The sequence below is a fragment of the Nesoenas mayeri genome (genome assembly GCF_963082525.1).
Source record: "Nesoenas mayeri genome assembly, chromosome: 4".
Classification (NCBI taxonomy): Eukaryota; Metazoa; Chordata; class Aves; order Columbiformes; family Columbidae; genus Nesoenas; species Nesoenas mayeri.
Genome location: NC_137540.1, coordinates 63,732,544 through 63,739,478, shown reverse-complemented (window position 1 = coordinate 63,739,478; position 6,935 = coordinate 63,732,544). Strand labels below are relative to the sequence as shown.

The following is a 6,935-nucleotide window of genomic DNA, read 5'->3' as shown; positions in this document are numbered from 1 at the left end:
GCAGCCAAGCGGGTGCACCAACCGAGAGCTGCGGGGCAGAGACCCCCGAGCAGGGGGAAGTACTGAGCCGCGGGGCGGGGACCCCAAGCGGGGGCCGAGGGAGTCGGGACAGGAATCCCGAGCAGGGAGCGCGCTGTGCGGCGGGACGCGGAGCCCGCAGCCCGATACGCGCGGAGCCCGCAGCCCGATACGCGCTGAGCCGCGGAGCGGCACCGGGAGCATCCGGCAGGGGTGGCGGCGGGGCGGGGGGGCAGCGGCCCCATGGGGCCGGGCGGCGGAGCGGCGCTGGCTGCTCGGCGCGTCCCGGCCGCCGCCGCCCCGCCGCCGGGAGCCACCAGCGGGAACCGCCAGCCATGCTGCGGGGCGGCCGGAGCCCGCTGCCGCCGGCGACGGGACCCCTCGGCGGGGCGCAGGGACCGGCGGGCGCCCCCGGCGTGGCGCAGGTGGCGGCGGGCAGCCTGCTGGCTCTGCTCATCCTCTGGACGCTCTTTGGGAACGTGCTGGTGTGTGCGGCCATCGTCCGCTACCGGCACCTGAGGAGCAAGGTCACCAACATCTTCATCGTGTCCTTGGCTGTCTCGGACCTGCTGGTGGCTCTGCTAGTCATGCCCTGGAAGGCGGTGGCTGAGGTGGCTGGGTACTGGCCCTTTGGGGCTTTCTGCAACGTCTGGGTGGCCTTTGATATCATGTGTTCCACGGCCTCCATCCTGAATCTATGTGTGATCAGCGTGGACAGGTACTGGGCTATTTCCAGCCCTTTCCGCTATGAGAGGAAGATGACCCAGCGGTTGGCTTTGGTGATGATCAGTGTGGCATGGGCTTTATCTGTGCTCATCTCCTTCATCCCTGTCCAGCTCAACTGGCACAAAGGTGGGGATGTTCTTGCTGCTGGTGATATTGGAGATGGATTTGGCACTGGCTGGGCAGCAGCAGGTGCTGTCACCGCCTGGGCAGAAGATATGAGCACCACATGGGTGGCATTAGCAGCAATGAGACACTCCGATGGGACCTCTGGCAGCAATGATACTCTCACTGGACCGTCAGAGAGCTGTGACTCCAGCCTCAACAGGACGTATGCTATTTCATCCTCCTTGATCAGTTTTTATATCCCGGTGGCTATCATGATAGTTACCTACACTCGAATCTACCGTATTGCCCAGGTGCAGATTCGTCGTATCTCTTCCCTGGAGAGGGCAGCCGAGCATGCGCAGAGCTGCCGGAGCAGCCATGTTGACTGCCACCATCACACAAGCCTCAAGTCCTCTATCAGGAAAGAGACCAAGGTCTTGAAGACTCTGTCCGTCATCATGGGCGTCTTTGTCTGCTGCTGGTTGCCGTTCTTCATCTTGAACTGCATGGTTCCCTTCTGTGAGAGCCCACCCAGTGACCCTCACGCTGGCCTTCCCTGTGTTAGTGAGACCACCTTTAATATCTTTGTCTGGTTTGGTTGGGCCAACTCCTCTCTCAACCCCATCATCTATGCCTTCAATGCTGACTTCAGAAAGGTCTTCTCCAACCTCCTGGGATGTGGTCATTTTTGCTCTAGTACTCCAGTGGAGACTGTTAATATAAGCAATGAGCTTATCTCTTACAACCAGGACACCCTTTTTCATAAGGAGATAGTGACTGCTTATGTTAACATGATCCCAAATGTGGTTGACTGTGAGGAAAATCGTGAAGATCCTTTTGATAGAATGTCCCAGATCTCCCCTGACCACGAGATTGCCACTGACTCTGTCTGTGAACTGGACTGTGAGGGAGAGATTTCGCTAGGCAAAATAACTCCTTTCACTCCAAATGGTTTACACTAAATTGCATCCTGTCCTGGTTAGTTGTTCTTGGATTTTACAGAAAAAAATATTAGCACTGAATGGAAAAACCTGCTTGATTTTTATGCTGTAGTTTGGTCAGTCACTTCATGCTAAACTCACTTCTATGTGTAGCACTTTGCAGGATGTAGACACTGTCATATAGGAGCTGGCAGCACAAACTTAATTCAGCACTTCCTCAGGCTGGGAGAGGACCAGGCAGTCACATTGATTAGCTGTGGTGAGGTGTTGTGGTATAATTACAGTCAGTTCGTTTGTATAATGTGTTTGCAAATGAAAGGTGCCATTGTCAGTGCTAAGTATTACAACTTCTAAAATCAGGGACAGATGTGGCTGGCATAGACGTCAAATAGAAACAAATTTGAGGCTGTTTGTTCAGATGCTATGTTTCTTTTTCTCTGTTGGTTTTTCGTTCTGCCTTTTTTTTTTCTTCCCTGAGATAGAAATAGTGAGGTGGTGATTTGGATGATTATTTAAATGCGTGTTTCTGCCAAAACAGCTTATGTGAAATCCGTGTTCTTCTAGGCAGCATTGTTGCCTATGATATCCTTGCCATGTTCCCAGATAAATAAATAAAAGTTATATTGATCAAGGGGTTATTATCTTTCATTTATCATCCTGAAAGGTTTGCAAGTATTCCAACTTTTAACATTTCTGTTTGAATGGTTAGAATGACTAACAGCTAAACCTTATTATTTAGAGAGCAAAATAGTCTGTATAGAAAATACAGTTTTTGAATGAATGGAAGTCTAATAGAAATAATTGACTTAAATGAAATCTTTTATATGGCTCTACTAACAGCTACATTTGTGCCTATTTTTCTTTAGTATTATAACTGATGCTGTCCCTCTGCAGCTAAGAATATAGAGTCTATGTACCTATAAGCTATTAAAACTTTCCACATAATTCTGTACTTGAACTTACTTTTTAAAGATACTATTAATGAGAAGAGTTTTCATGATAGAATTAGGAACTGGATGTGCCTGAAAACAGTAATTATGTTTGAAAATGCTGTTTGTAATCAGCATTTCCCAGTGTAGACATTAGAGAACTCATTCAAACCAAGAGAAGAAAAAAATTGTGTTGATGTATTTCTGTAGTTATTTACTTATTAAATAGAATTTAAATATACTTCAAGTGCTTTGAGTCTACAAAACATTTTAAAGCAGTCTTTAAAAATAATAAAAGAGTGTTTTAAGGTGTTTCTATCGAAACATTTATATCAAATAGAATATTTGTTTTAGAAACATTTGTAAGTGTTCAGCTCAGAAATAAGAAGTGATCTTCTTTTCAAGACAAATGATCAAAAGCAGGAAAAACAAAACCAATATTTGTTTCAAGTTTTAGCTCCCAAAATGAACAACACTGAAATTCACTTATCCTATAAAAATACCCATGCCCTGAGCTGAGCAGATTCAAATTAAATTGCAGGTGTGGACTCACTAGCACTCCTCCTCCTCATGGTCCTGACCAGCCTCACCTGGGGCCCCCCCATCCTCCCAAACTGGGAACTGAAGGTCCCTATATGATGTGTGGGGAAAAGGTAGGATCTCCACTAGTCAGTGTGTCTCAGGGGAAGCCATTTAAGCAGATGCTGGGATTTGTGGATGTATTTCATTTAGGATTGGGCTTCTTTGGAAGTCAAGCCCCTAATACTGGTTAGGGGTTTGTTTTACATTACCTTTGGGATATGGGGTGGAAGAAGTGCAGAAGGTATGTGATCAAAATCCCTTTGTGGCTGCATCTGCTGCAATCTGGTTTTGTCTGCAAGCAACATTGTGTATCTTTGATATTAATTGGTTATATTGTCACTTTGGATTATCTTTTCAACTGCTTGTCACTGAAGATTGACATCTACCTGAGTGTTTTCTTTGCTGTTGATACGAAATCTCAGTGGAATGTTGCTTTACAGCTGTCCTCAGAAAAGGGTATTGTGACTGTGGCTCAGGGAAGCTTGTAAAAAAGAAGTCTCATGCCAGATGATACCTACTAATGGCTTGACGTCAAAGGTGAGTACATTATTGTTCCTCTACTAAATCAATCACATGTTGCTGTGAATTAACCATAGTTCTACCAAGTTAGATAAACTTACACAGAATAAAATCATTTCCCAAATAAAAATGTGGGAAACTGCTTCTGGTGGTGCGGTGACGAATTATCTCAACCAGAATTTAGATTTTTGCATTTTCTAGTTACTATTCAAATTTTGAGGCTAGTACAGCATGCTGAACTTTCTGGATCTGTGCAAAAAGCCTATGATATCCAGATGCAAGAGGTGCAGGCACCTGGTGATGATTCCAGCTCACAGGAATTTTACCTAATTTGCCTATATTTTACCTAATTTTGTCCATATTAAATCAGAAACAGCCCAGGGAAGTGCGGAAGAGAGAACACGATCTCTTCCTGAGCACCTGCATGCCACCAGGCTGTGCAGCCTGATGCTGCGTATTACACCTGCTCCAGCAGCAGTATGGAGCAGCAGAGCAGTTTCAGTAGTAACAGTGGGGAGGGTTTCAAGGTGTCCTCCCACCTCCCCAAGCAGCTTTTCCTCTTCAAAATAATCCCTGTGCTGGTGGTGTGACAGTTCCCTTGGATCCAGTTACCTGCAGGTGTGGTGGAAGGGTAGGTGTGTACAAGAAGATGCTGGTGCATCACCCTGACAGGTGCCTTTCTCCTTGTTGAGGCTTTACCTGCCTGGGTTTCTGGAATAAGTGAGTGGGCTACCCCTGGGAGTGCAAGATGACTTCTCCATCAGTGGGTTTATACAGCAGCTTTGTGCAGAATAGTGGAAACAGTCTTATTTCAGGTCTGAAGGAAGGCAAATTTTTAGCCTGCCCCCAGAACTTGGGAGCATGATTAGGACAATACAGAAAAACGGCCAAACTGCCACTTTCCATTACTAATTTATCTTATGACTTCAGCTGGTAAATGATTTCTGATGGTGGCTCTATGATGTAATCTCTCTCCTTGGACTACGTACCTGTCAGGGGCCTTCATCCTTCAGAGCCCAGGAGCATCAGAAAGAGAACATTTCTGCTTCAAAAGACAGAGAGACGGTACTTTTTTAGCTGGAAGCACAGATTGACCTTACGGATATGAAGGGAAACCTTTTTCTTGCATTGTAATATAGGGACAATTTGTTGCTTTTTAATGTGTCTTAATTACTTATCACTGACAAAGCTAGAGTAATCGTAATTAGTAAGATAAACATTTTAAAGAAAAGTGTATTTTGCCTTGAACTATAAAAAGGGGCAGGCTGTTTTAATTAACATATTCCCCAAAAAAAGATTGTTTTAACTGGATTTTTTTTTTAAACATGGATGAAACTGCTGCCCTACTTTTTAAATGGTTTCCCTCTTAAGGACTAATGCATCTGCCTTGCCACAGACCAGAGTTCACTGGAGGTGGAAGTAGGTTTTTATAATCCTCATATCCTTGTGGTGTCACTCTGGAACTCATGTGTGTCACTGGCTTCGTGCCTCCTGTCAACATATTTTCTTCCGTGAAAGTCACCTTTCTCCTGTCATGAGTTTTACTTCCTAATTAAGCCTGATCACTTATTGCTAGTGTAGTTTTTTGGGGTTCTTCTTTTTTTTTTTGTCCTTCGTACTTTAATGATCTGAATGTATGGTGCAGTTTGGCTTTGAGTCATCATTACTTAGTCTAGTCCTGAGTGATGGCTGACCTTCAAAATCCCTGATTATTTTCGGCTTCTATTTTGTGTTAATGTTTAATTATCTTACCTTGCAATATGTGTCACTGTTAAATTACCTGAGCCAGCCAAATCTTTGTTATGGCTCATTCTGTTAGTTCTGGATAACTCCATACCAAAAGAGGGCCAGTATATTAGTCTCTATGTTTTCTGTTTGGGTTCAGTAGTGACAGAGGAGTTCATTTTAGTGAAAGAACAGGAAAGGGAAAGGTATTTTAGTTCATTTTTAAGAATTTGGGACATGGAGGACATGAAAGTACAGTGTTTTATGTAAAATACTGCAGACACCATGAAGACTTTTTCACTATTCAAATCCTCAAAGAGCTTTTAACAACACTGGCTTTAACAAGGAGTGGTGGGTTGTATAGTGTTGTGGGTTTTTTTTATCCGTGCCCCCCAATCTAAAGACATGTAGATGACTTTCTCAGAGGTGAACACAAAACACTTCTCGAAGGGAGAAAAATTACTGCAATAAATCTGGTAAGTTTGGTACTTTATCCCTTTGCTTTCATTGCATTTTTTACTTTTACTAGCCACATCTGATGTGCCTCTGCAGGGAGGCTCCCTACTGAGTACTCTGATGTTTTGTAACATATAGCAAAAAAAAGGCTTCAAAATTAGGAGGGCTTCTTATAGAAATAACACTAAGCACAATCTTACACCATTTAGGAGTCAATCATGTATAAATTCAGCATTGAAGAAACTGACAAGACTGGAGGCAGTGTTCAGAGCGTGCATCAGACTGGAGGTCTGAGAGGTCACAAGTCCCTCAGCTGTTTGTATGTGCCAAAATTGCCACTCTTGACAAGAAGAGCATTTTCATTGCTGTCACACAGAAGGCAGGGTATACACCTATGGCGGTGTTAATGATTATGCAGAGATTTTTTCGTTCCTCTGAGGCCATCTTCGCTACTGTTTAATTGGATTCATCAGATCTTTAAAATTATTCAGTGCCTACTTAAATCAGTAGAAGACCTCAGTGATGGATGTGGGCTTGGGTCACAGAGCAATGAAATTATTTCTCATGATTTCTTATGTAGTTTCTGCTATTGGATGACAACCTGTTAAACTTGATGTGCTGAACAAAACATTTCACCAGAAGATACGCAGAAGTAATTCTTTTATTCAGATTTACTTACTTGTTTTCAAACTTTGTGAAGCTCCTGCAAAGTTCAAAAAGTCTTCTGAAGTCCACACAAAGCATCTCCACTTCGATCGTATCTCAAATCAGCAACAACTGGTTGCATTTTTAGAGCCCTGGTAGCTATATAGTATGTTGTGCTTTTATGAACAGAATTCTGCCTCTGTACGCTTCAGCTGGTGTTTTCAAAGGTGAAGGTATACTTTTAATCTAAAAGCACAGATGAGGACATTTCACAGAATCACAGAATGTC

General features: G+C 44.0%; 1 protein-coding gene across 1 annotated transcript; it reads left to right on the top strand.

Annotated features, from left to right (window-relative positions):
- Positions 1–353: 353 nt before the first annotated feature.
- Positions 354–1,811, top strand: DRD5 (dopamine receptor D5; the record flags this gene model as incomplete). The annotated part of the gene is made up of 1 exon (XM_080344447.1): positions 354–1,811. The coding sequence occupies one exon, from the start codon at positions 354–356 to the stop codon at positions 1,809–1,811; it is 1,458 nt and encodes a 485-aa protein (XP_080200573.1).
- Between the last annotated feature and the right edge of the window lie 5,124 nt (positions 1,812–6,935).